The sequence below is a fragment of the Folsomia candida genome, unplaced genomic scaffold (assembly GCF_002217175.1).
Source record: "Folsomia candida strain VU population unplaced genomic scaffold, ASM221717v1 Fcan01_Sc018, whole genome shotgun sequence".
Lineage (NCBI taxonomy): Eukaryota > Metazoa > Arthropoda > Collembola > Entomobryomorpha > Isotomidae > Folsomia > Folsomia candida.
Window position 1 is genome coordinate 3,318,820 of NW_019091210.1, and position 26,447 is coordinate 3,345,266.

Sequence of the window (26,447 nt, forward strand, 5' to 3'; positions counted from 1 at the left end):
GTTTATGTATGTATATACTGTGTAACGTATGTCGTATGTATGTTACATAGGTTGGTATAAATAATCGTAGACACTTCACTTTCTGAGTACCAGACAAGTAGCAGATTTTCAGATTCTTAAAAGCTGAAATTGTTTTGTTAAACTTGTCCACATTCTGAAAGATTTTTTTTGGTCGAGCTACAGTCAATAGTATTTGACACGCTACACGGTAAGTTCGCAAAAAAATGGCTTGAAAGTTTATTGCGTATACGCAATGAATTGGAAATGCGCAAGTATACTTGCGCATCTCCACGCCCAGTATTTAGTTCACAAATTGTTCTTCAAAATTATGTATGTATTTTGCGATGTGAACCTGAGAACTCGTAATGAATACCTTGTCAATCAGAAAAAATCAGTCACATTATGTATGCACGACCCAAAGTATCTCCACATGTACCTATGTATGTATATATGCATAAATTTCGCAATGTTGCTAAATTAGAAATGATGGTGAAAGTTTGCGATGAGTTGAGCTTCAGGCGATGAGAGTGAAGATACATATCCCAACTCTTACCCGGGTTTTATACAGATTTATAATATAAATCTTTTCTTTGTAAAGGTCGGGCATCGGGGAGATTTCTGGATATCATTATCTCTCAGCGTAGTACCAACCAACCCTACAACAAATAAATCTTGCTCATGTTTTCCACTCCAAGACATCACTTTTTATTTCAAGTTGAGATTCCTGATAAGATTGATTACTTCCCGATCCCGACACAATGTCGGGACTTGATCCGTGCTAAATTTCGGAAACATATAAGGTTATTGTGCATGTCTGACTCTTTCTCCATTTCAGAGCAACACATTCTCGTAAAACCAAATGTAATTTCCTTATTCGTCACGAAGTTGCATGTATGTAGATACGAACGTTTAATTTTTCCAAATGAAGAATTCATTTATCCCAAAAAAGTTAGTGAATTTGTGAAAACTTTGATTAAATTTCCAGGACAATTGCTACCTAACTAAAATGTCTGCCTATCGTTACTCAACGTTCCTGTTGGCCATCGTTCAAATAGTAAGTCAACCAAATCAATAACACGATTTAAATTGTGAATAAATTTCTTAAGTTTTTGAAACATTTTGCAGGTTGTCAACTTTGTCGTCATAATTACATGGGTATCCGGTCTAGGAGAATTTGTAGTGGATGGTGAAATATGCAAAATTTTAAATAACAATATAATTATGATTTCATAAACAAAACCAGTCAAAATAAATTACAAAAATTTCAAACATTTATTATTTAATTGAAATGCATTGATTTGCAGGAAACGTGCTGCTAATTTCTCGGAAAACTTGTCTGTTTGGTCTTATCCTGGGAGTTATCTTACTCTTTGGCGTACTTCAGGTAGGCGTGAATAAGGGACCGTGCATAAAGCATGCCGCTTGCATGATATTTAAATTAAATATAAGATGATAATATCTAAGTAATACCGTTTGGTATTATTTTAATACTCAATTACTAAGACTACGCATAACATATGCATCTCATTGGTAACCCAGATATGTAGAGTAAAAGTTGCACCTATGTTTATGTCTGTAATTGATCACATGATTTATGTACGATCTTAAACGTATAACGATTAAAAATGCGCCTGATTATTATTTTATTGCGAATTATTGCAGGAAAGCGAAACAAAATGCAGGATGTGGCTGGTAGCGCACTGTATCTTCCTACTGCTCGAGATTATCGTGACGGTGTCAGATCACGCTTCTCTTAGGCGAGACACGATATTCAAAATTGTTGGTGGGGTTGAAATTTCATGCGCCCTCCTTTACGTGGTGAATGCATACTTGGAGTAGTTGACTGGTCAAGGAAACAGTGTGAAAGATGATGTCAACCGTGTAAAAAGTGAAGAAGAGGAGAATTCTGTTTGAGACGATTTAAATATTATTTGATTTAGCACATGCAATATGTTTGTTTATAATTATCGAAAACTGTTAACTGTAGAAAGTATATGCAGGCGGTATTATGCATAATAATATATTCTTAATATGTATATGTATATACATAGTTACTGATATGTATTATGCATATGTATTTCTCAAAACTGCATAAGATGTATTCAATTTTTTGGACCACATGAGCTAAAACCGTACGTTTACAGGAAATGATAAAAGATGGAAAAGGAAATCACTCGTGACAAGTATCATACGTAAAGCGACTCCATTCTTGTCATAAACAAACTCATGCAAATAATCGTAAAATTGTAACCTCTCAGTGGATAGTGTACAAACAGCGTATAGCCAATATTTACATGTACATACATACATATGTAGATATGTAAATACAATTACCTATACATGTTTTACACAAATAAAATTGGAATCAAATCACAAAAATAAAATTAATCGCTGTGTCTCCTTCTATCCAAGTCGTCTACGTCACTTTGTAAATCTTCATCTCCATAAAATCCCAACCTCAATTCAAAGCAGTCTGCAATCTCTTTCCCCAAATCTTCTTCAAGTGGAAAACTCACAATTACAAAAATTTCTCCAGCTTCCGCCTTTCTCATTTCGGAAACGAAACTCTGTCTAATTTGTACATCCTTTAGCAAGTCTGTAAAAAAATCATGCTTTCAAATAAAAACAAAAATTGACTAGCATTTAAATTTCCAAGAAATCATAGTAAAATTTCCAACCCAATTTACGCACCGTACTGAAATTCCTCATCAATCCACAAAACCGTCATCATATCTCCTTCCCTCTTGAAAAGCTCGTTCATCCCCCTTCTTCCCCCGAGTTTCAAATAATCCCCCAAAAATTCTCCCCCCACATACCGGACCACGCCTTTTTGCCTAGTCCCAATTTTCCATTCCCGCTCCGTCTCTCCGTCCTCCACGCTCCAAAGTCTCTCAATTTCCCCCACTGGCGTTTCCCCCATTCGCGCCATGACCTTGGGAACGTTTCCATGAAAAATTATCCCTTTCGGTGGAGCCACCCAGTCCGAATTATTTCTTCTGTTTCTCCGAAAAATCCCACTTCCACTCCGATCCAGACAGGGTCTCAGGGGAAGAAGTACGTTTTTATGGAGCCACTCCATTTCCGCTTCCCACCCGGAAAGAGATTCCATCCCGAAGCAAAAATCGGTGTAGTTTAGTGGTTTCTTTTTCTTGACACGGGAATCCATCAGCCAACATGTGAAGGCAAAAAAGACAAGAATACTGACCCCCACGATTACACAGGACAACACAGTTTGGTGAGATTGTAGGAAATTGTACAAATTGGAAGACATGAATCTGATGTATGTATAGGGTCTCCCAAGTTTGTAAAAAAGATCGAAAAAAGCGAAAAGCCAAAAAATCTGAAATCCGCTTTTTTCGCTCAATACTTGACTGTCCCGATTTTTTATCACTTGAATACGCAGGAGCAGAGAATGGGTGGTCAGGAAACTTGTGAGTTTCTTTTAAAATTTAAATTTGCTTCATGTTGGATATGATAAAACAACTATCTAAGATCATGTAAATCCAAAAATTACCAAAATGGGATGAAAATAGGATTTTTGGCAAAGGTTTGAATGCGGTAGTTTTAGTGGTTACAATGCTTTTCAGGGGGTGTGGGGGGCGCAGGTGGGGCCATGGAGTAAAATCCTCTTTCACTTTTCATACACTCACTTTTTATTGCAATATATTCCATAGGGCATCAAAATCGGGTGATGTCCCCTTAAACATGTCTCTGAGAGACTGATTTTTCACTCAAAGTAGTAAAAAGAGCGAAAAAATCATCTTAAAGTAGGTTTTATTTTTGAGCAGAAAAAGCGGAAAAAAGATCAGAATCGCATGCGCAGTGCGGTTTACAAAAAGAGCGAAAAAATCGTGAGCGGAAAAAGCGATTTTTTTTACAAAGTTGGGACACCCTTATGTATTAGAAATATAAATGTTTACGGGATCATGGAGATTGTAGCTACTCCAGCTGAGATTTCATATAGAGGTATATATGAATGGGATATTGAGGTTTCCCTGGGTGGTAAATAAGGTGCATGCTAAAAACAAGATGCGAAATGATATAGATATGCATAAACATTAGACTGCTTACACGAAAATCAGTTACAGTGTCGGACAGATGTCTACGTCCACATAGTCGCGTCAATTTCATTTTCAAATTGTCACTGAACTACTGAACCAATTTTCATCATTGATATATCAAATTCTCACAAATTTAACGTAATTTCATAAAACATATGAGTTATTTCTGAAAATTCTGGGAAAACTGAGAATCATAGTGCAGAGCGAGAGAGGATGAAATTTGAGCGGACAAAAGTCTACGTCCACTTCACTTTAATTGTCAACAACAAAAATCTCTCCAATTTATAAAATCAGGTAACTTAATAAATCTATCAATAACATATGCCGCATTAATTTTTAAATAATTTTCTTCCAGAAAAATATGATGGCGTCGACACGCAAGGAAATTCCTATCGCTATTCGAGATCTTGTCATTCAGGACTGGAAGGGTGGACAAAAAGGGGGCTGTCGCAGAGACAAATATGGACCAAGTATAAATTAGCAAGGACAACCATCCAGACAATCATTAAGAACTTTAAAGCTAATGGTTCAGTCCAAAACAAGGTCAGAAGTGGTCGAAAACCCATTTTGGCTCACCGAGAAGTACGCCACGTGCTCAACAAAGTCAACGTTACACCCTCACTTAGTGCTCCAAAGCTATCTACCGAGATCAAGGAGATGTTCGGCAAACAGGTTAGTCCTATGACCATCCAAAGAACACTGAATAAGGGAAATTTGAAATCCCACAGAGCAGTCCGGAAGCCTCTTATTGTACCGAGGAATGCAACCAAACGAGTGAAGTTTGCCAGAGACCACATTTCCAAGCCACAAACATTCTGGGACATATTTTATGGACTGACGAGTCAAAGTTCAATGTCTTTGGGTCAGATGGGCGTCGTAGAGTGTGGAGATATCCAAAAGAAGCTTTGAATCCAAAAAATCTCAACCCCACAGTTAAGCACGGCGGCGGGTCGGTAATGGTGTGGGGATGCATGGCTTCAAGTGGGGCAGGAAAAATGGAATTTATTGACGGAATTATGGACCAATACAAGTACCAGGGAATACTTGACCGTAATATCCAGGAATCTGTTCGAAAACTTGGACTTGGACGACGATTTGCCTTCCAACAAGACAACGATCCGAAACACTCTGCCAAGTCCACCATGGAATACTTCAAGAAAAAAAAATTCCGAAGCTAGAATGGCCTCCCCAATCTCCAGACTTGAATCCCATTGAGCATCTGTGCGACCACATTGAAAGAGAAATAAGAAAACAATCTTTTTCAGGAATTCCGGGCCTTAAATCCAGAATTCGTGAAGTTTGGGAAACCATTTCTGAAGATGTGACCAAGAATTTGGTAAACTCAATGACTCGACGCCTTGAAGCCGTCCTTAAAGCGAACGGAGGCCCAACCAAATATTAAAAATTAATTGTTATAACATTCCTTATAAATTACAGTTTTTTTTGTATGTTTTCTCTGACTGGACGTTGATTTTTGTCCATCCAATTGTTTTCATTTTGAATTAAAATACATCTCTGGCCTAAAATAAATTTTTTAGCGGAAAACTAATAATGTGCTATGAAATTACGTTAAATTTGTGAGAATTTGATATATCAATGATGAAAATTGGTTCAGTAGTTCAGTGACAATTTGAAAATGAAATTGACGCGACTATGTGGACGTAGACATCTGTCCGACACTGTATGCTTATGTAGGTATTTCTTGATGCTTATTACTCGCTTATTATATATAGCTTGATGAATTTCTACATATGTACCTTGCGATAAAGTGTCATTCTGAATGATGACGATTTATTAATAATATTCTTTTGAGTTTCCTAAAAAAAACACTATATATTTACATTAACGGGATCACATCATTATAATTTTTGCATAAAATACATAAAATACTTATTGATCTACACATAATAATAAATATTTTCAGACTTCGTATCACTTCACAGCTTTCTTAACTCGTCCCTCCGCCACGATTTATTCTCCACTTTCGGAAAAACTTTAACCACCAAGTCATAAAATATGGACGCCTCCATCAACCCCCAACAATGGCAGACCTCCTCCGCCTCCCCACAATCTCCGGCACGCGTCATCCTGTTATACCGAAACCTATTCCTCGGCGGAAATGGGATGTCCAAATACTTCAAAGTTTGACACGGTGATTTCGTACTCCACAGAAAAGTCTCGAGTAAAAAGGGGACCGAGTTTTCAAAGTAGAAATTATCACTGTACCCTTTCGCCCCCTTTCTGAGATCGTTCTCTTTTCGAATGATTATCTTCTCCAGGACGGGAAATTGCTTGGCGTAGGCGACATTGACCCCGGTATTTTTGTCTTCTGTGGCAAACTTAAAATACAGGTTGGGTCGGAGCCATTTCCCTTCCTGGAAGAAGGCTTGACTTCGCCGGATTTCAAAAACTTTGAGTTTCGGGAATATTGGGAAGATAAATGTGACCGTGCTTCGGGGTCCTGGGGAGGAATTGGTGACCCAGCGGATGGCAAAGTGTTCCAGCTGGGGGGCAAGGAGGGTGAGGAGGGTGGGGCAAGCCATTTCAGAGTGTAGGTTGAGATTGACCTCAAGTCGGATCAGTTTGGACATATTTTTTAGCGGGGGAAATTGTGGGGTGGAAAGATTGATGGAATTTCCGTCGGTACGACGGACCGAGAGCATGGTCAATTTAGGGGGAAATGGTGACATCTCGAAGACCGGAGTGTTGACCAATTTGAGAACTTGCACGTTCGGACAGAGTTTAATTAGTGGGGGTAAACACGTGGCTAGAATGTTGTATAGGTGCTGATCGGCTGGCGGACCCAGGGGGGAAAAGGGGGCTGGGATTCGGAACCGTAGCTTCGTCACGGAGGATAAAGTACCCACATTTTGTTCGATTAGTTGTGACACGTGGGTGAAATCTCGTTTGTGGGACGAGCCCCAAAATGTGACGCGTAAGTCGAGGGATTTTAAATTTTTGAGAATTTTGAATATTTCCAAAATTTGGGATGATATGGGGGACTCGTATCCGATGAGGAGGACGTCGATGTGGAGGCGAGAGATTTTTGCGGAGTGGCGTTTTAAATGGGGGGTTAAATTTTTGAGGAAGGACGTCATCCCGGACGGGGTTTGGATGTCGAGGAGGGAAATGTCCACGTTTTTGTGACAAAGGCGAAGACGATTTTTGAAATATGGGCGGAAATTTTTTCTCGTCAGGGTGACCTTCGTTCTTGACATGAGGTGGGTGCGGGCCTCTCGCTCCCAGGCGGTATTGACGAGGGTGCAATTTTTAAGGTCGGATGTGGGGAGGTAGCTCATGATGATGGATACGATCTGTGAGATAAGAGGTATATAATTAATATTTATTTATAATTATGGTAGGTTTTTCAGTGTGCGTAGTATGTTTAAAGTAGTACAAATGTGGTGTAATTAATAGTAAAGCTTTACAAATTTGTGTAATTACTAGGTCACTTGTTATAACTTATAAGAGTTCTTATAACAGGTGGAATTTTGCTTACACCGTTAAAAACATGTAAAATTGTGCGTAATATTTTAAATATTGAGTGTATAAAAAATGTCATTAATTGGTACGAGCAATATTTATAATTTAAAAATTCATATAATATAAAATACATTGAAATTAATTACAAATGTTTGGTATATAAATATGGGAATCTATTTGATTTAGAAATGTGCATAGTAAATGTTTATTAAACTCGTGTATATTTTTAAAAAATGTATCAAATGAGATGTACTTACCTCTGGTAAATTTATAGCTCTGGATTCCATGCATGCCTCCATAGTGACTTTCAAAAGTTGGTGAAATTAAACTATATAAAATTAAGTCCACAAAATTTAACTAAATTTCTAACCACATATGTATTTAAATTCTTAAGCAAATATAATTGGACATTAATATACGATATTAAATAAATACAGTCTTACCTTTGTGTATTTAGTAACTAAATAACTAATCAACTAAATTTTAGTTGATTAAAATTATTTAGTGTTTTTAATACGGTGTATTTTTGTGAGGAGCAAAATATTTAATAGACTAGTTATGACGATAAGTCTGTTCTCTTTTTCTCTCGTGGAGTGATTTAAGCTGAGATTCACAATTTGGATTTCATGCCGCAATGGGAAATGTCGTTGCAAAAGAGAAAAGGTTGAGTGTGTAAGCTTGGTAGATATGTATGTACATATATATCATGAATTTAAAACATAAGGATTGGAAATGTGTAGGTAGGAGAGCGAGACAGAATGGGGAGAGATTATGCAGGATGATGCCTCATGCCACGATTTGGTGCCTGGTTCCGAATACGTAGTGCTTCTATAGTATTTGGTGCTTGTGTCCGATTACTTAGAGCTTTCTGTAGAATTTGGTGCCTTTGTCCGAATATTTAGTGCTTAAAAAGAATTTAGGAATATTCAAATGTGCTGAGGGGTTGGAAATAAGTACTGTGAATTTGTACAAGGTTTATTTCAAGTTTAGGGTAACCAAAAGCAACATAAATTCAATGCTTGACAGAACTATCATTTTTAACAATAAACATTAATACATTTCACGAATATCACTTTCTTTCACTATCAAAAAAAAGTTCAAAGTTCAGTTGAGTGACTTTCCAGGTGATCTTGTCAGGTAGGGGTAACTACAAGTGATATATTTGAAACTAAGGAGGAGAGATTCACCACCTGCCCTTCTCAAATGTTGATGTCCTTTGCATATGTGGTGGGGTCCTATGTGTGTACTAAAACCCTGAAGTGGTTTGACTCCATGGCCACATTTGCGACCGCCACACCCACTCAAAGAGATGAAAACCACAAAAGTTACCAACTTCAAAAATCCACCAAAAATCCAATTTTGCTCGGATTTTGATAAAATTTGTATTTTTGTCATCCCAGATACTTCCATATATATACTATATATCACTAGTGTGATAATATCCAATAGCAATCTCAACTTTTTTGAAATTTTCGAAATTTTAGAACTTTCTGCTGATGAATTATTCAAAAAATTAAAAATTTCAAAAAGTTGAGATATCTACTAGATATGATCATACACCCTTAGCACAACGGTATTGAATCATCACCAAACGGGGAGTCCACATGACTTAACCAAATTGTGATAATATTTACCCCACATTGTGAAATCTTCCCCACAATGTGTAAACGTAACACTGGATAGTGAGGATTTAACACATTGTGGGGAAGATTTATCACAATGTGGGGTAAATATTATCACAATTTGGTTAAGTCATGTGGGCTCCCCGTTTGGTGATGATTCATTCTGATTCAATACCGTTTTGCTAAAAGTGTAGAAGTATCTGGGATCACAAAAATTTTATAAAAATCCGAGCAAAAATTGGATTTTTGGTGACATTTGAAACACATGAAAACAGCATTTTTAGTAAAATGATTAACCTATCATTCTTTGTTGCAGAATGCCCCATTTTTTGAATTTTTGGCCACTTTTGGCCACTTTTGACCATTTTTGACCATTTACCACCTATTTTTGTAAGTTATCAAAAGCCACTTTTGTCCGTTTTTGACCGGCGGTCTGGTCAATCTGGTTTTTGCCAAGCGAAACACTGATTCTCAAAAACAGGGGTCCAGGCACCAAGTCGTGCAACACAAAGCCCTAACTTTGCTGAAATCTCCTTTACAGTGCTAGATGGAAGCAGATGCACAGTCTGTCTCTCGTGAACTATATATATATAAGTTGGCTTATATATAAGTTGGCCAATCCTGTGTAATACATATTCATGGTTCAATTACTCTGTGGAGTCGAAAATGGGGAGATCTGATGATTTTGAGTCGGTCATTCCCTTGGGAACGATGTTGATCGTGAAGAATCCCGTGTTTAAAAAGCCTTTGGCCAAGTCGACAGCCTTTGGACTGATTGTTGAGAATCCGGCGGATATAGAGTTCCTAAGTCAGAAGAGAATGGATGCACTCTTTCCAGGTAAATAAATACTGATCGTAATCTTTCAATTAATTGCATAATTAATTTAATTATTTAAATGCTTTTTGTTCAGGGGTCCAATGGAAGTCTGATCTACCCAACGAGTCTCGAGCGCTGGTGAACTCAGTATTTTGGGAATTCCACCCAGACCAAGATGACCTTGAAATTGCCACCAAGTTGAAGAATGTGGGAAACAAGGCATTCTTCGAAAATCGGCCGACTGATGCCGCCAGATTCTACAACGTCGCCCTGGAATACTTGTCTGAGGAGGAAATAACTCCAGCCGCGGTGTCGATCTTATTGGACACCTTGTCCAACAAGGCCGCCGCCAAACTTGGCTGTTTTAACTCGGTTTTAATATGTACGGGTAAAATACTTGGGATAAAGGGCGACCACGTCAAGGGGATCTATCGTCACGCCAAGGCTCTCATCGGACTTGGACGGTACGCTGAAGGGGGAGAATTTCTGGATGAAAAGCTCAACCAGTTCCCATCTCTGGGAGAAGAATGTAAAGATATTGTCAGCTTGAGGTGAGAAATTCATAATCCAGTAACCAATTAATTCTAATAGTTGATCATTACAAATGAGACAGTAGAGACAGCCCTTGCAAACCTTGGTAAAATCCGTGGATTGTGTAACCTTACAAAATTTGACAAACATTTCTAAGGAAAATAAAATTATCTTACATTTTTAAAACTTACTCAGACCAAGCGCGTCTGTTTATTTCAAATCTTAAACTTCATAAACCTATTTAGGAAAACATGGATTTTACAAGTTAACAATGATTTCGTCATTAATTGTATTAATACGCAGATCAATCATTCCCGAACTGATGAAACCACCTGGAAAAGAAATCATCCGTGCTTTACTAAACCCACGACCAAGCGAGACGCGTTTGCCGCAGCCGCAGCCACCCTTACCGGTCGGGATGGCGGACCGCATCGCCGAATTTCGAGGGCCAATTCAACTCGGGAAGAGTAAAGTTTGCGACGGCGAAGGAATTTTTGCCTCTGAAGACCTCGAAGTTGGAACACATCTTCTGATTTGCACACCCTTCGCCGGGCTGTATGTCGAAGCGGGGAAAACCAAGGAATTTACGTTCAACACATCACCCCCCGAGTATCTCATCGGCTCAATAGCCAACAAGATCTGGCTGGATCCCCAACTTGGCCATGAATTTTACTCCCTCTGGGCTGGACCTGACCTCAAATCTTTGACCATGGATAATGAAGAAGACGCCAAGAAAATGGGAAGGGTGGACATTGGTCGAATCAAAAACATCTCAAAATATAACTTCACGGGAACTCTTTATAATGAAAATGACGACGAAGACTTCATTTCCGGAGGTGTTTGGATCCCCTCGTCGAAAATTAATCACAGCTGCATTGATGCGAACGCTGCATATCGCCCCCATGATTCCAGCCTGATCATGATGGTCACTACTTTCAAAAAGGTGAAAAAGGGAGAAGAAATTATTACAAGTTATCTCGACGCGTTTCACCCTTTTTCAGCTAGAAATTTTATGGAAAGTCATGGTGAGTAATGATAATGATGTACACTTGTAAAATACCTATGCAAATTTTATGTGAAATTTGATGTGAATTTTTATTTGAAATATTATAAAAAACCTTCATATTAATTTCAACTTTGCATTTACAGGTTTCATCTGCAAATGTCGACTATGCGAACTGGACCGATCTGAAAATCCTGACGTGATCGTGAGAATAGTCAAGCTGCTCAAAAGTCTGGCATACGACCATGCAACCAATTTGTACCCATTTGATCTGCAAATTCTCACCCGCGACTTGATAACAATCGCCGAGCTGGAACGACTTCGTGCCGCCACGCCAGATCTGAATGCTTGCATGATGAGTCGTGGAGTTCTTACCGTTGCGGCCATCGTACTGATGGACGAAAAGCGTTACACGGAGTGCTTCGCCATGATGCAGAAAATTTACGCCGTTTTGGTCAACATCCCTCCGAACTTTATGCATCACGACCTTGCTGCCACGGTTTTGGTTTGTTGCATGAAAATGGACAAGGAAAAGGCCGTGCTGGAGAAATGGGCGGAAGAAGTTAGGAAATATTGTCGTCTTTATGCTGGAACTTTGAAACATGTTCGTGTCGGACACCACCCAACGGTTCCGGAGGACTTGAGGAAATTTGGGATTGAATTCTTCACAGATGATGATTAATTAATTGGGGATGTTGAATTTAAGCTTTAGTTTTTTATTTCTCAATTTCATAGAAATTTATATTAGCTGACCTGGTAGCTAATTTTCTTTATACTTTAGTTTGAAGAATTTTATATTTTGATACATTTAATGCTAAATTAAATGCAAAGGAGTGACGACAAATTATTTATTTCTTGTTTTCATAACGTCTTATTTCAAATTTTAAACTTATGCATGGTGGACTGCGTTTACCAGACAAAACAAATCGATTTAGACAAGCTACGATACGGCGGTATTATGCATGTGCACGTATGTACATACCCATACTGATACATATATTGCCTAATTATTTGCACTATTCGACAAATAGAACAGGTTTCTCAGTAAACTTGGAACGAACTTCGTAAAATTCTACGCAACCAATCAGTACGCAAACAAACCGACAGGTGCGAAAGACCAAATTGTCAGAACTCTGTACCACCTTTAAATACGTACTTTGGTTAGTTTTCAAATGCATGTATATCATACACTCTCTAATAAGTGGGTCTGCACTATTTTAAAGTACTATATACTTCGCAGTTAGTGGAGATTGTTATTTTTCGAAACGTAATTATGCGGGCCACAAGTCGGTGCAAAGCATTTTTATCGATGGTCAAAAGATGGTTCCCACCTACACTTTGCCGGACGTTTAATAAAACTCTTTTAACCAGGTCGAAAAATACACAGGTCATTAGGCGCAAACTCATTTATTAGAGAATGCGTCATACATATTTCCAGAACTCACATATATTTACTCTCGCCAAACATTCCCTTTTAACAAAGCTGTTTCGAAAAGAGACAAGCTATTGAGGAATTTTGAGAAATTTGTGAAATTCAAGGTTCTCTATGCATGCATGTTTCAGGTAAAATTCAATGTCACTGCAGTTAAGACAACATTACGTAGAAATGTATCCCGAGAAATACCCACTGAAACAGGAACTGCTTTTCCAACTGTGTACATAAACTTGCGAATTTGAATTGACGGACATTGGGTATATAATCAGCTTAACAGCTCCTAATTGGCATATCGACGAAGAATTAGAATCAAATTGAAAGAAATTTTTCGAATTATTGACTTTCTCGAAATGCATATTTTCAGAAACTTGTTGCTCGTAGCGGTCTTTATTTTGTGCTGTGTGTGTGATACCTTAGCACAAAGTAACACAACGATTCCTGGCTTCTCCCCTGTTCCGGCCCCATCATGGTGTAAGTTAATGTTATTTATTATTGGAGTCACAGTGAACGAAATTTCTACAATTATTTATTAATTTTTGTACATAAATCAGTCAATCCAGCAACTTTTAACTCGAGCTGGTTGAACTTCGGACGATAAGTTTGCAGAGTTTCCAGACGTCACCAATTTGAACTGATGGGGTTTTGAATTTCCTTTTTTAAATGTAATAAATTCTATATTTATCTTGATTTGTTAATTAAATTACTTGATTTGTATATATTTTGAATGCATTACTGTCTCATAAATTAATATTGCATCGTACCTGCATCATGCATGAAATGACAAACTGTCACCCTGTCACTATGTCCGGACACTAGTTCTGAATGTATATCTATAACAGAGGGTCAACGCAACATCCCAAGCTACCACACTATGTCGTTTGGACTCCTCTAAGACATCTAAACGAGACGATTAGTTTGTCGTAGCGACATCGGTTTTAATACGGATACGTAATAAAGACGTCCGTAAGACGAGCCAATGTCCGCCAAAAAGTCGTCTCTCGAAGCATGCTATTTGATGTCTTGGGGATATTCCTGAAGTCATCCTCATGACATCTGACTTAGTATGTATGATTATATGCGCAGTATTTAGTCTCACACTGGAAATATTATATTTTCACATATTTATTTCCAATTCAAAACATGACAATGAATACATTAATAACAATCTATAACTATTAACAAATAACTATGACATTTAATAACAGTAATTAAATTATACAAGACGCCAACGCTGCATATTTTTTATGTTGTTAATTCTCCACCTAAGATTCTTTATGCTCCTGCAATGATTTAAAAATACTTAAAAAATACTAGTTTTACGCTCCTATATTGTCGATAGATTATGATAAAACTATATAAAATATTACCGATTTATTTTTCTATGGTGCGTGCTGAAACCATGAAGCCAGCTTAATTTTGATATCCGAGTCAGTAACACCGGCACAATTTCGATTATCCTTAACAGCAGCTAAAAAATTGTAAATATCTTTCACATATCACTTAGAAGCAGATTTTAATTGTAAATTATTTACCATAAATAGCGTCTTTAATCTTGCAGTGTTTAAATGCACGTTTGGGGTTGATTTTTCTTATCCCCTCCCAGCAAAATTTACTACCAAGATTGTATGTCATCATACGAGTCATTATGTTAGTAATGTTTTCCTTGTAATTTGTGCCACCGATCTCTTTTAACTCCATGATCTATTCATAAAGGGGAAATCAAATGCTTGTACGATTATACTATTTTTATCATCAAACAGATAATTTATTACCAATTGTTGAAACATCTTCTTATCTTGAATTGAAGTTTCTAGCTCATCAAAAGCTTCCATTGTGTCAAATGGAAAGCCATAGTCGATTTTCTCGGGACGACCACTTGGCGAGCCTTTGCTATATAAATCATACACCATTCTTACATTCGTCGTCAGAAGATCCATTCGTTGCCTAAGTTCGGCGAGTTCCTTTACGACATGCTTTTCAAATGGCGTAATTTCTGCAAAATTAAAGATGTGTTGAATAACAAATATAGAATTACTTAAACATCCGAGTTCTAAATATTACCTGAATTTTTTTGTAGCTTATTATCAAATACTGGAAGTTTATCTGCGTGACCTGCATAATATGTACAAGGAAATATTTATTACTTCTTCAACAACATCAACCCACAGATCCTTAAAGTAACACTCAATTTACCTGAACATCTCGATTCATTCGATTTATTGTGGTCATCCAATCGACTAAGAGTACCTGAGCCCGGTGCCAATACAAATCCAGGATTTGTTAAGGCCAAGCTTGACTCGTTGCTCCGATTTGTAAATATTACGGGCGGTGGCGGGAAATTCGCCTTCATCTTATCTTTCGCTGCAGGTTTTGAGAATGATGATAGCTCTCCGCTGCTCCCAGACAAACTTTCTTCATACTCGATGTTCAGCGCTCGAGGGCGCGCACTGCGCCTACTTCCTTCGTCATTTTCTTCAACCTCAGATTCCAAGTTTGACGTCCATGCTGCTGTTGATAAGTGTTCACGTGCTGCTGCGTATGTTGCTAGAAATTTATATAAATAACTAATTAGTTATTAATGAAAATGAGTTTATTACAATGAAATAATTATTCACTAACCAAAACACCTTAGAATCCTAGCATTATAAATATTCCAAGTTTCCAAATTCACTGGCGACTGATTTTTAACTGCTGTCTTCACCTTGTCTGAATTTTTGTAAGGAGGCCACCAACATTTTAGTCGTCCCTCTTCTTCTCGATCCAGCCAAATGTCCGGGGTCACTTCCACCTCATCCGTTTCAGGAAAATGGACCACCGAGAAGACCATTTTGACTAACAGTGGACGAGGGGAGGGCAGCGAATATCCCAACAGTTTTCGGTAGAACCAAATATTTACGTGAAATATCAGAGAGCGGAAACTTTTTCAACGGTCCAAATTTGGGAAACGTAAAAATTCCCAGTAATTCAGAGTTGCACGGTGAAGTGTAAAGTGGAGCAGTTTTCAGGCAAGCGTGACCAATGATCCAAACCTCCCCGCTCTCCAGATCAGTGGCAAAATTTCTCACCTTCACCAGTTCACCAGTTCTCATTTGTACAAACTGATCACGTTTGTTAATTTTTAATATAAAATTTCCATTCACAAATGTTTTGTACTGTGGGGAACCATACCCATGAATTAGTGGACCGGTGCTATGAATATGTTTCAACTCTTGTCGCTGAATGTGTGATGGCGAACTGGATTCCCTTTCTGAAATTCTCCCACAAATTTGAGAGAGAGGAGAAAATCCACTTTTTGTTAATCGTTTTAAAATCCCAAGATGATTTTCAAAACTAAAGGCACTATAATTATTGATGTTGCCGAACATCTTCACGTCTTCGTATACATGTAGTAAACCGTGGACATTGTAAGACAAGTTTTCTTTCCCATAAAGTGCACTAAATTCCACAACAAAAAAATTTAGAAGTTGATCAGCATAATCACCATAACTTGCAATTAATTCGTCATTAGAGTAAATTGTAGCAGCACAGTGGAGAGACAAAAAATGTGTCAGATAATTTGGTGGCAAAATATTATGCAACACATAAAGCCGGTATATAATAGAAACTGTCGTAATTCCGTTGCTTTCCATCTCGGTAGTTCGACAAGCGACCTAGGTTGTCGGTTAAATTCACAGCACATATGAAATCTTAACGCAGTTAAATTGTCAGAAATTGTGGAAATTTGAAATGCACTGAACTTTAGATATTTTGGTTTACCACCAACCCACAAATTTAAAATTTTCTTCACTACGCCCAAATATATCAAATGCATTGATTCGAGAGGAAGTTTTGATACAAGTCCAATCCCAAGTTCAGAAAGAATAGTAAATCCACGATGATGATCATCTTCAAGCGATGTTGAACTTCCAAAATTGGCATCAGTTCTTCTAGACGCAATTTTATCCGAGAAAACGGTACGATTTTCGTACCTCTCTCCAACCTGTGTACATTTTGAACACGCTGAAAATCCTGAATGGTATTTTGTACACGTAATAAACGCCCTAGCAGGAGCATCACAGATGAATCCTTTAATTTGTATAGATATTAACTTATTTTTCACTAATATCCCAGTTTGAAGTAGTTGTTTACACTCGGCGACAAAATCTTGTAAGTATTCGTTCTGATCATTAGGCTTACTAGATCCTTGGTATATACCAACACAAAATGGTTTATAGTTTCTATCCTGGAATATTGATGCCAAAATTGGCCAATATTCACTTTTGCTACTCTTGCTAATTGGTATTCCGTCTATTCCAATTAGTAAACTAATCACTTCTGGCACAACTTTTAATTGATTCACATAACTTTTAACCCCATTCTCAAGTCCAAAATGTGCGTATGCACCAGGCAGCACATCTCGTTTAGTAAAATGACGGCGTGTGGACAATAATGATCTAGCATTGGCTGGTAATTCTGAGAAACATGAATGTTTTTTTAATATTTTCAACAACGAACTGGTAGCAGAATTAGTCACATTATTCTCTATTGCCCACTTCCGTAGTTCTTCATTAATTTGGTTATCTTGAACTTCAGAATCACTGCTGAAATCGGACGACGACGGCTCAGATATGATTTCGTCGTCGATAACATCATAAATTTCTGAATCTAATTCTACTTGATCGTGGTTGAAAGAGTCTGCAATTAAGTCAGGGGCACTTAAGTCTTGGTAAAAAGTTGCAGTCGACTGATCAGAAATACTGGCTTCTAAATTGTTAATTGTTTCTACAACTGTTTTTTCGACACGACGGCGTAATTGGCGTTTCGATAAGCTCGTGCAAGATTTCATGGTGTAACTAAACAAAATAAGTAATTTGAAAAATGCGCACTTTTTTCTTTAATGGACAACCTGAGATGATAAACGTAGAATGTCTATCGACAATATCTAACAGATATCGGTTCACGACGTCTACAGGAGCTCTATTTGCTGACATCGTAATCAATACATCGTTATTATATCCTATGGAGGTCGTCACTGCGACATGTCGCCCTTAGACGATGGCGATGAGTTTGGGAGATCCTCATGACGAGTGTGGTAGCTTGGGATATTACGCCGATAAATCTGATGTCCTATTCCTGTAAAATATGTAGGGGAGCCGCCAAGTGCCCCAGAGTCTGGGGCCCAGACGCCGTCCAATCCGCCAAAAAATCGTCCAAAATTGGCACCGACGCCAAATTGGTCGGCATAGACCTCTGTGGGTTATAACATAACTGTGTGCATTTACATTACATATATACGAAACATTTTAGAAACTTGATAGCAAATAACAAAACATACATAATGTGCAACTGGAGCCAGGGTGCGTTATCCCGAGTTTTTGTGTAAATAGGTTGGTTTTCGAGCATCAAATCTCCGAAAAAAAACAATGGTTAACGGGGCTGTTTTTGAGGTTTTGTGGGTGTTACATTTGAAAATGGATTAGTTCAAAGACCCATCGGTTTGTGGTGGTCTGGAAACTTTGCAAACTTATCATCCCAAGTTCAACCGGCTAGCATTAAAAGTTGTTGGATTGACTGATTTACAATTAAATAATTTAAGAATTTTCTAACCTGTGAATGCAATAAATAATGGTTGGTTACGCATATCAACTTATTGTTAGAGTTACACATGAATCTATAGTCCGTCCACGGCAAGTTGAACCCGGAGATATGGAAGACTAAATCCCGGCCCATGCTTATTAACGTTGAACTGAGTTTAGTCTCCCATATCTCTGGGTTCAACTTGCCGTGGACAGATAGTATATTACACCAGTAATACAGATTCATGGAGTTACATGATGGTGCCGGAACGGGGAAAGAAACCAAGAATGTTAGGAACTGTTGTGGTAGTGCTATTTTCTTCTAAGGTGTCACACACAGCACAAAATACTACTGGCAAAAAATTTCTGATAAAAATCATTGCTGGAAATTATACGACTCGAAATTCATTTCAATCTGGCTTTGATTCTTCGTCAATGTGTTATTTAGGGCAAATTAAGCTCATTATATACCCAACTTTAGCCCTGTTCTGTGAATTCTTCTAACATTAAAATTCTCAAGTTTATGCGGTGGTAAAGCAATTCCTATTTCAGTATTGTTTCCCGAGTTATATTTCTACGCTATGTTGTCTTAATGGCCCTGATATTGAAATTTATCCAAACCATGGGTGTAAATATCCTTGAATTTCGTCAAATTCTCGAGACTCCAGAATAGCTTGTCTCTTTAAAAGCAGTTTTATTAAGAGAAAATGTCTGACGAGATGACAGGAACGTACATAAATGATGTCACAAAATGTAAAATGAATTTAAAATGAATTGTCCATGAAGTTTCCAAAACTTTCGTATTCATAGAGTGGGTTTCACTCTGTTGGGGTTTTTGGCTTTTACCTAAAACCCAAGAAAAAGCAATAATTTTGTGACATTTATCAACCCGAATTTACAAACTTCAATGTGCATAATTTGTCTAAGGGGTGGTCCATAAATTATGTCACGCTGAAGATGGGGGGGAGGGGTTCCAAGCTTCCGTGACAAAATGTGACATATGGGGAGGGGGGGTCCGGCCGGTCCGTGACATCACGTTTCCCAGGTCTGACTTAATGCAAACTTTAACTCATTTTAATTCTTCGACTAGGACCAAACTATTTAGTTTCGCAATTATGTATTTAGAAATATATGTCCATCCCAATATATGAAACCTTTGATCCAAAAAATCCAAAATTTCAACCAAGTTTTAGATTTTGAGATTTTCAGCCGAGTTTCTAAATTTTGTTTAAACTTTCAAATAATTTTCAAAATACCCAATTGTTTGTAAGTTTAAAAAAAATTAAAAATGCATGATGCCATAAAGTTTGCATAAGTTCAAAAAATCGTCATAATTTTGCAAAAATGCATGCAACAATTTAAAAAAACATTACTAAGTCTCCAAAAATTTGCACAATTTAAAAATTCGTCCGAAACAACCTTATTTTTCATAGTTTCAAAACTGTGTAGGGATTAGAGACAACTGCATGATTCGAAGATGTTAACAATTAAAAAATGTGTAGCAATAACACAAGAAAACTGAAAAATTTAGTGTTTTTCTTACAACTTCAGAATTCAAAATTCGGATTTTCAGGCGTGACGTGACAAGAGGGGGGGAGGGGTCACGACGAGCGTGACAAAGGCGTGACAACAGGGGAGGGGGGGTCTTAAAAAAGGGCTTTTTTGCGTGACATAATTTATGGATCTCCCCTAACTTATGCATGTACATATGTATGTACATCATCGGGACATTATGTTACCCAGGGTTGAGGGTAACTTACCCTAGAGTAAACCCCAAGGAAAAATTCCGTTTGGTTAAAATGCCGATACAATTGCAGGGCCTAATAACTTCTCAGAACTGTGTCAAATCAATGACAGGGTTAGGTTTTCAAGTTCATGCTTTCAGAACTCGTTCATACGTCTGTGTTTACTCTGGCCAAACATTCCCAACGTGCAATTTGTTTCAAAATTGAGGGTGTAAATTACTGTAAATACCTACATATGTATCAATTGAGGAATATTGAAAATTAAGTAGCTATTATGCGATGTTGGTTAAATTTCACTGTCACAATGGTTGAGATACATAACAATTAAATCTTGGCAAACAATGCAAAAAGATACTGTTTGATCACCTGTGCAAACTGTGAATTTCATAAGTACAAATTGCATAACGGAGATTAAATTGGGCATATAATGCTTGATTCTAATTGGCATTTCGACAAAGAATTTACAACTTAATTGAAAGACATCTTTTTTAGAATCTTTACATTAAATTCAATCTTTAACTTTTTTGAAATGACGGTTCTCATAACTTTATTAGTAATAGCGGTCCTGGTTTTCTGCTGCCTTGGTGCCACCCTGGAGGGGAAATACGTATCGATTCCCCCTTGCTTTCCCATCACTTCACCACCAGTACCACCACCATGGCGTAAGGCGATATACATACAGATATATTTATCTCATTTGCAATTTAGAAACTATCCTTGAGACTCTAAAATTCATTAATTGCCGTAAATTAGTAAATGTTTCTGGTAACGACTTGAGCTGGTTGATGTACGGAAAATAAGTTTGCAAAGCTTATCAAGACCGCAGACCGCACCTTTACTGAGATTTTGAAGATTCTTTTTAATGTGATACATTGTATTAATCATGAAAATTAAAAACTCCATCAAATTCGACATCATTATTGGCTACGAAATTTATTTTGCATCAGCACTTATGAAATTATTTCGTGATTATAAAGGCTGACGCCAAATCACTCTGAAATAAACCATCTATCTATCTATCTATCTATGAAACTATTTAGAAAATACATAATTAAACATTTTTCTATAGCGTTTGACGACAAAGACATTAGTATGAGGAGACTTGCAAGTGCTACATACTTTCACAATTTTATTAAACTTGTACAGTAAGATTTTTGTGTAGATAAAATGCTTAAATATTTACATACTTAAGGCAACATCCATTAATGATGTCATGCAAAAATGCCAATTTTCATGTAGACCCACCCTTCCTTCCTCCCTGCCACGCAGCGTAAATGGGCCTGTCACGTAAAACTTTTACCCTCCGACACCGTGACATAATTTTTGGACATCCCCATACTTACCAGCAACAAGAAGCACCAATTACCCCATCCGCAAAATTGGTTGAAAGTGACGTCGAAACGACGCAGTCGGAAATTGGTCACATATGGCCGGCAGAACCTAGTCTAAACAACCATCCATATTCTCCTAAAATGCGACCGTTGATTCAACGTGGATTTGATCGTCGGAATCAACATAAAATCGACGGTCGAAATACCGTTGAAAGTATGGTCGCATTATGGTCATAATCAGAGCTGGGTGATTATTGGTTTTTGAGGGTGGATTAAGGATTATGGATTAACCACAAAATAATGTGGATTGTGATTAAATTATTTTCGTCAGATTAATTCATGTCAGGATTAATCCGGATTAATCCATAAATTCTGAAAATTTCAGGATTATGGATTATGGATTAATAATCCGGATTAATTTGGTGATTAATGATTTTAGTAAAATCATTTTACACTACCTAAAGGTATATCTAGCGCAACAAATTTCAACTATGTGGTTTCACATAAAATTTTTAAAACGCTAGTTTCAAATTGAAACTTTCAATTTACTATCCCCGTACTTAGGCTTTGCACCTCATTTGCATAAATCTCAATAGCCCATTTTCGGCGATACGAGCTTTCCATGTTGAATAAACTCTATGACTCTCACGAATTCGTTAAAATATGCAAATGAGGTGACAGAGCAGAGTACGAGGACTATATGTATGTATGTGTATACTGAAAATATATGTTTTTCAGAAATATACACTTTTATTTTGTTGAAATTTCAAGGACATAATTACTAATTGAATAATAAGTAATTCGGGTAAGTAACGCAAAATATTTTAGTATGTGTGCAGCTCCATGTCGCACTTAATTTGTCCTCTATAATTCATATCTATTTAAAATATATGTTTATTTTTTTTAAACTAATTGTATCCATCACTTGAATTGTGCAATTCTTAAATATTATTGTATACATGCACATATGTACATATATGTATATAGGTATCTACATATTTACATATATTGTCGATGTGACTGGACATTTTGATTTTTAAAATATTTTGTGACACAATTAGTTTTGTTCATAAGTTTGCCCTCTATATAACAGCTACATCATTTGACAAATAAGTTTGACACGCAGTAGTGTGAACCCTGGTAGATGAAGATCATTGACTTTACAATAGATATATGTATGCAAATACATACATAAGTTTAGTTACATTTTACGCAATAAATAACCAGCGTTAAAACACATCGCATCAAACTATTATGTATATAATTAAGGAGACACTACTTAAAACAATAATTAAATTAATTTCGTCATGTGCTCTGTAAGTTCTTAAATTCCCAAACTAATCAAAATATTTGTAGGTAAATATTTAGTAGAGCAATGTCATTACATACATTTGAACTTTGTCGATTTGAATTTTAGGTACAGATTTGGATATTTTTTTGTATCGTGTTACATGTGTATTGCATAATTTCTACTTCTCATCGTTATACTGATCTGATATATATCAATAAATTTGGTAACTAATCACGCCCATTTAATAAATGTATGACTCGGCCCTATCTTGTGGGTGTGGCACGATTTGTTTCCGAGATTCAATCAGGAGCAAGATCGCGCCAGGAATTCCACTCAAAACGCCCATAATTGCGACTCCGAATGACCACGAGAGATAATTGTCGCGTCCTCGCCAGTTCTCGACAAATACGGCGAACAGAAGCAGCGTCAGGGCGCCGAGGGCGGCTGAAATGGTACATCAATTTGGATAAATTAGATTGCATACATAAATTTGGGAGCTAAAATAAATAGCTTTTTTACAAATTAAAAAAAATAGAATGAGACTATTTAGTTTTTTTATTTGCATAAGATTGAGAAGATATGCAAACTTTGAGGTGAGTAGTGTCCTAATTTTATTAATAAATGCTTAAAGGAACCAATTTGTGAAACTATTCGAAACAAATTCAGTCATTGGTAGAAATCTGGTTTAACCAAGCAGGGATTGATTTCTCGGTATTAAAGCTGCTACTGAATGGTATTAAAATTATTCCAGTCCGTAAGCATATGCTACCGATATGGTAAAACGTTACTACAGAGCTACATATTACTACACAGTATTAACTATCAATATCTCTTGTAAAGTTATAACTAATCAATACAGATTGGTATAATTTTAATACTGAATTTCTAAGAGAGCAAAATTCACAAAAAAAATCACCACTTTGAGATAGCTAGCAGTATTTTACATGTTGAAATTTCGCTATAAACATGTGTTTATAATTTTTTAAATCACAGTTCACAATTTTTTACAAGTGATTTGTATATCAACGTACCCGAAACAAGCAGCATGATTCCAATCGTTTTAAGTGGAATTAGTCCACTTCCATTTTGTCCAGGACAGCATTTCGCCTTGAAAATTGGCGACATCATTCGAACCGTGGTCAACATGAGGAGGATCCAACAGATAGAGTAGAAAATTTGAATCCCGAGGAATATCACTAAAAATAATTTTAATAATTCTCAGATTAATAAATTTAATAAATATCTAATGTAATTCGTTATTTATCTATGTATCATGCAGAGACTGGCAGATTAAAGATATTGGGATTAAGGATTGAGATTAAGGATTCAATTTAAAATCTTGGGATTAAGATTGGGGATTAAAGATTAATTTTTCAAATTTTGGGATTAAGGATTGGGATTAGGGATTGAATTTAATCTGGGATTAGGATTGACACGGGATTAAATTTAATCTGGGATTGGGATTAACACGAGATTAAATTTAGGGTTTACATGGTATGGAAATTAATTTACATAGTCGTGGATTAATTGTTTGTATTAAAGTACAATATTATGCGGGACTTTTAAATTAATTAAACAAATCTCTGAACTTCCGAAAGTGAAATCTTTTGAACATTTTGCATGCAAAATTAGATCGCTTGTGAATACAATTTCTAAGTCGCAATTAAATATTTGTTGTGCTAAAAATTACATAGGGGAGGAATTCTAATTTTATTCTTGGTACTATTTTAACGAACAGCTTCGATCATAGTTTGTTCAGAGTACTCACATTTCTTTATAAGCTCATACAAAATTTGAACATTGTGCATTGAGGATACCGCGATACGAGTAGTTTTGCAAAATATTGTGAACTATTTTTAAATGTTTGATAAAAATGAACTAAACGCAATCAATTTTCGAAAGGAAAGCGATCTCACGAGAAGTTTGCTTATCGAGTTTTTAGTCAATGCAAATTTAATCCCAGTTTAATCCCATTTTAATCCAACTTTTGGATTAAAGTTGCCCGAGTTGGAATGGGGATTAGGGATTGAGGATTAAACTCCAAAAACTCGGGATTAAGGATTGAGATTAAGGATTAATTAATCCCCAATCCCAATCTCAATCCCCAATCCTTAATCCGGGATTGACCAGTCTCTGGTATCATGTGTATCATAGAATTCTCAAGATTAGGTACATATTTATGTATATATGTACATACATTTCATAGTACTCAAATAAGTAAAAATACTAACAAAGAAGCCATTATCGAAAATCGATAATTATCTTTAACATTCGTAAATTTTCGATCAGTATAAATTTAATTTCTATCATGAAAGTAACGAAATTGTTAATATATACATATTTACGAATATGTAGGTACAATATTTATGTATTTATGTGCAAAGTATATAAGCACATGTACGTATGCATGCATATAAAAATAGGTACTTATGTACAAATGTATGCACATTTGCATATGTATGTTGGTATGTAACTATGTACATATGTACACGTGTGCATATACATACATAAATACATACATGTGCCATCTACATAAAAGCCATTAGTGTTGATTAAATACTTTGCATCGTCACCTTAAAAATATTCCAAACTTTAAATTTCTATATTGAAAATCTTACAAAATTTCGATCTCAAAATGAACTTTTCCATCTCAACTTACATGGATACTCTTTCGGCACCAAGATCCACCTGCACTCTCCGGTGAGATCAAACTTGTAAAAATTCGTTCTGTAATAATCCTCCGCTCCGGCGCATCTAATCCACAACCCCATTTTCGAAAAGGTCGGCTCGTAATCGTTCTGCAACCAGTACGGCGTAAAAATTGCGATCGAAGTGGCCACGGCGGAGAACAGGATTAAAATCACACCCCATTTTCCCGTAGAATGGAACAATTTCCCAGAATCGCCCCCCTCGTGGCGATGGTATTCTTGCGGATGATCATATTTTCGCGATGGTTTCGGCATGTTGAGCGAAAAAATTTGCAAAATTTTGGCGAATTTTGTTAGATTCGCGAATTTTCTGCACACATGTCCCACTGACTGAGTGACTGGCTGACTGACTGATAATAGCGTTTCGTATGTTATTGTAAAAAAGTCACCTTGAGAATTGAAAGGGAATATAGCGTTGTTTGCTACATGTGGACGTATGTACGTAGTGGGGGTTTGGTTTAGACTAGTTTTTCTTTGTTGTGTAAGGGGGTTGCTATGGTTACAGGTAAATAAATGAGTAGACGAGTATCTAACAATCCACTTGTTGGAAATTGTAAAGTTTAAGCTGGATTGTTATGCATACACCTGTGTGTCTATCTAACCATCTAGTTTATGTTATGGGGAGAGTGTATTTGACACAAGTGTTCTCGTTTATGTACATATTTAAGTAGGCACGTAGATGCTTTGGTGGGATGGTAGTAGATTTGTGCATTGATGGCAATACAAATTTGTAAGTTGATGAGACGAGAGGTGGATTGATTGTGAGGGGACGTACTTAAATACTTATTGAATTAATACATATGTAATGGATGGATTGATTATTTGTGAAGAAGAAAGTTGTCAGGTTGATGTACTTACAATACAA

General features: G+C 36.7%; 6 protein-coding genes and 2 long non-coding RNA genes across 8 annotated transcripts; 4 read left to right on the forward strand and 4 right to left on the reverse strand.

Moving 5' to 3' along the window:
• The first annotated feature begins 589 nt into the window (after positions 1-589).
• LOC118438050 lies at positions 590-2,411 on the forward strand. Its single transcript, XM_035857743.1, has 4 exons — positions 590-1,054; positions 1,126-1,186; positions 1,305-1,384; positions 1,663-2,411. The coding sequence occupies exons 1-4, from the start codon at positions 1,007-1,009 to the stop codon at positions 1,837-1,839; spliced, it is 366 nt and encodes a 121-aa protein (XP_035713636.1). The 5' UTR covers positions 590-1,006; the 3' UTR covers positions 1,840-2,411.
• Positions 2,412-5,815: 3,404 nt separating this feature from the next.
• On the reverse strand, positions 5,816-8,192 carry LOC110857197. Its single transcript, XM_022105805.2, has 3 exons — positions 7,988-8,192; positions 7,802-7,872; positions 5,816-7,375 (listed from the first exon to the last, which is right to left on the reverse strand). The coding sequence occupies exons 2-3, from the start codon at positions 7,841-7,843 to the stop codon at positions 5,999-6,001; spliced, it is 1,419 nt and encodes a 472-aa protein (XP_021961497.1). The 5' UTR covers positions 7,844-7,872; positions 7,988-8,192; the 3' UTR covers positions 5,816-5,998.
• Positions 8,193-10,832: 2,640 nt separating this feature from the next.
• On the forward strand, positions 10,833-12,428 carry LOC118438049. Its single transcript, XM_035857742.1, has 2 exons — positions 10,833-11,539; positions 11,664-12,428. Exons 1-2 carry the CDS (start codon positions 10,837-10,839, stop codon positions 12,197-12,199), a joined length of 1,239 nt encoding a protein of 412 aa, XP_035713635.1. The 5' UTR covers positions 10,833-10,836; the 3' UTR covers positions 12,200-12,428.
• Positions 12,429-13,222: 794 nt separating this feature from the next.
• On the forward strand, positions 13,223-13,666 carry LOC110857367. Its single transcript, XR_002548675.2, has 2 exons — positions 13,223-13,423; positions 13,504-13,666. It is a non-coding gene; the product is annotated as an uncharacterized LOC110857367 (long non-coding RNA).
• Positions 13,667-14,318: 652 nt separating this feature from the next.
• Positions 14,319-14,923, reverse strand: LOC118437959. The gene is made up of 3 exons (XM_035857555.1): positions 14,725-14,923; positions 14,485-14,653; positions 14,319-14,420 (listed from the first exon to the last, which is right to left on the reverse strand). The coding sequence occupies exons 1-3, from the start codon at positions 14,887-14,889 to the stop codon at positions 14,332-14,334; spliced, it is 423 nt and encodes a 140-aa protein (XP_035713448.1). The 5' UTR covers positions 14,890-14,923; the 3' UTR covers positions 14,319-14,331.
• A 128-nt stretch (positions 14,924-15,051) lies between these two features.
• LOC118438072 lies at positions 15,052-16,477 on the reverse strand. Its single transcript, XM_035857781.1, has 2 exons — positions 15,572-16,477; positions 15,052-15,496 (listed from the first exon to the last, which is right to left on the reverse strand). The coding sequence occupies exons 1-2, from the start codon at positions 15,777-15,779 to the stop codon at positions 15,093-15,095; spliced, it is 612 nt and encodes a 203-aa protein (XP_035713674.1). The 5' UTR covers positions 15,780-16,477; the 3' UTR covers positions 15,052-15,092.
• A 4,196-nt stretch (positions 16,478-20,673) lies between these two features.
• LOC110857342 lies at positions 20,674-21,164 on the forward strand. The gene is made up of 2 exons (XR_002548663.2): positions 20,674-20,914; positions 21,006-21,164. It is a non-coding gene; the product is annotated as an uncharacterized LOC110857342 (long non-coding RNA).
• A 1,281-nt stretch (positions 21,165-22,445) lies between these two features.
• LOC110857220 lies at positions 22,446-26,098 on the reverse strand. Its single transcript, XM_022105833.2, has 3 exons — positions 25,534-26,098; positions 23,906-24,070; positions 22,446-23,318 (listed from the first exon to the last, which is right to left on the reverse strand). The coding sequence occupies exons 1-3, from the start codon at positions 25,835-25,837 to the stop codon at positions 23,116-23,118; spliced, it is 672 nt and encodes a 223-aa protein (XP_021961525.1). The 5' UTR covers positions 25,838-26,098; the 3' UTR covers positions 22,446-23,115.
• Between the last annotated feature and the right edge of the window lie 349 nt (positions 26,099-26,447).

Coding starts and splice junctions, on each gene's coding strand:
- LOC118438050 (XM_035857743.1), top strand. CDS start 1,007: ATGTCTGCCTATCGTTACTCAACGTTCCTGTTGGCCATCGTTCAAATA. Junction 1,187..1,304: donor AGGAGAATTTGTAGTGGATG/GTGAAATATGCA, acceptor ATTGATTTGCAG/GAAACGTGCTGCTAATTTCT. Junction 1,385..1,662: donor TACTCTTTGGCGTACTTCAG/GTAGGCGTGAAT, acceptor GAATTATTGCAG/GAAAGCGAAACAAAATGCAG.
- LOC110857197 (XM_022105805.2), bottom strand. CDS start 7,843: ATGGAGGCATGCATGGAATCCAGAGCTATAAATTTACCAGAG. Junction 7,376..7,801: donor GAGCTATAAATTTACCAGAG/GTAAGTACATCT, acceptor CTTATCTCACAG/ATCGTATCCATCATCATGAG.
- LOC118438049 (XM_035857742.1), top strand. CDS start 10,837: ATGAAACCACCTGGAAAAGAAATCATCCGTGCTTTACTAAACCCACGA. Junction 11,540..11,663: donor AAATTTTATGGAAAGTCATG/GTGAGTAATGAT, acceptor TTGCATTTACAG/GTTTCATCTGCAAATGTCGA.
- LOC118437959 (XM_035857555.1), bottom strand. CDS start 14,889: ATGGATCTTCTGACGACGAATGTAAGAATGGTGTATGATTTATATAGC. Junction 14,654..14,724: donor AGAAGATGTTTCAACAATTG/GTAATAAATTAT, acceptor CTTTATGAATAG/ATCATGGAGTTAAAAGAGAT. Junction 14,421..14,484: donor GATTAAAGACGCTATTTATG/GTAAATAATTTA, acceptor ACAATTTTTTAG/CTGCTGTTAAGGATAATCGA.
- LOC118438072 (XM_035857781.1), bottom strand. CDS start 15,779: ATGGTCTTCTCGGTGGTCCATTTTCCTGAAACGGATGAGGTGGAAGTG. Junction 15,497..15,571: donor TAGGATTCTAAGGTGTTTTG/GTTAGTGAATAA, acceptor ATAAATTTCTAG/CAACATACGCAGCAGCACGT.
- LOC110857220 (XM_022105833.2), bottom strand. CDS start 25,837: ATGCCGAAACCATCGCGAAAATATGATCATCCGCAAGAATACCATCGC. Junction 24,071..25,533: donor GGTGCCGAAAGAGTATCCAT/GTAAGTTGAGAT, acceptor AATTATTTTTAG/TGATATTCCTCGGGATTCAA. Junction 23,319..23,905: donor AATCATGCTGCTTGTTTCGG/GTACGTTGATAT, acceptor GTACCATTTCAG/CCGCCCTCGGCGCCCTGACG.